The sequence below is a fragment of the Cyprinodon variegatus genome, unplaced genomic scaffold (genome assembly GCF_000732505.1).
Source record: "Cyprinodon variegatus isolate N-32 unplaced genomic scaffold, C_variegatus-1.0 Scaffold2240, whole genome shotgun sequence".
Taxonomy (NCBI): Eukaryota; Metazoa; Chordata; class Actinopteri; order Cyprinodontiformes; family Cyprinodontidae; genus Cyprinodon; species Cyprinodon variegatus.
In genome coordinates this window covers 25,189-25,991 of record NW_015152693.1, presented here as the reverse complement: position 1 = coordinate 25,991, position 803 = coordinate 25,189, and the positions used below count along the sequence as shown (strand labels likewise).

Below are 803 nucleotides of genomic sequence, written 5' to 3'. Positions count from 1 at the left end.
GAAACATTTAAAATCTGTTTCTGCCAAAAAAGTAACTGCCAGTATTTCTACTTTTCTTTTGTTTTGAATCTTGCTCTAAAAATCAGTCATTGGCCTTATTGTTTATGTACCTGTTTTTGTTTTTTTTTAGCCCCATGTATAAGTTTTTTTGTTTTGCTTTTGTTTCTACCCATGTTGTAAATGTTTGTACCTCAGCAAGTGTTTGTACACTATTTGCTTGATATTTAAATAAAGTTTGAAAAAATAAAAAAAATAAAGAAAAGATTTTAAGGCATTATTAACCTTTAACAAATTATAGTTTAGTATGCTTAATGTTTTTGGGTGAGGAAAAAAAGTTATTTAGGTATTTAAAAAAATAATAACAATAATATCGAGGGTGACCCGGATGTAGATGTGGCTGCGCATGCGCAATGAGCTGCTGGTAGGGATCGGGTAGCATTAGCAGCATTAGCAGCATTAGCTTAGCTTGTGTGTGGAGTCATTGTAGAGAGGCTGATAATCTGGGAGTGTTTGCAGTGAGAATGTCTTCAGTCCAGCTTCAAGGAGAGTTTATCACTGAGCAGTTAACTCCTGCTGAAGAAACATTCACGGAGTTTAAAGGGAAAGAGTTAAAAGAAGAGAAGATGCTGGTGAAGATTCTCCCTCATCCAGATCAGAGTCAACAGGAGAAGATGGACGATCAGCACAGGATCCCACAGATCATCTCACAGCGGATAGGTAGGAAACAGCTGATAGAAACGATTCCATGATGATGCACACTGTGGAGTTTAGCATCGTTTGGGAAAACGGATAAGAAGAGGTCA

At 36.9% G+C, this 803-nt stretch overlaps 1 protein-coding gene across 1 annotated transcript in view; it reads left to right on the top strand.

The window, feature by feature from the left end:
- Positions 1-421: 421 nt before the first annotated feature.
- The window catches only part of LOC107080705 (gastrula zinc finger protein XlCGF57.1-like), a 4,887-nt gene continuing 4,505 nt past the window's right edge, over positions 422-803 (top strand). Inside the window, exon 1 of the mRNA XM_015368911.1 lies at positions 422-717. Within this exon, the coding sequence (XP_015224397.1) occupies positions 522-717 (196 nt within the window). The 5' untranslated portion in view covers positions 422-521. The remainder of the gene's footprint in view (positions 718-803) is intronic.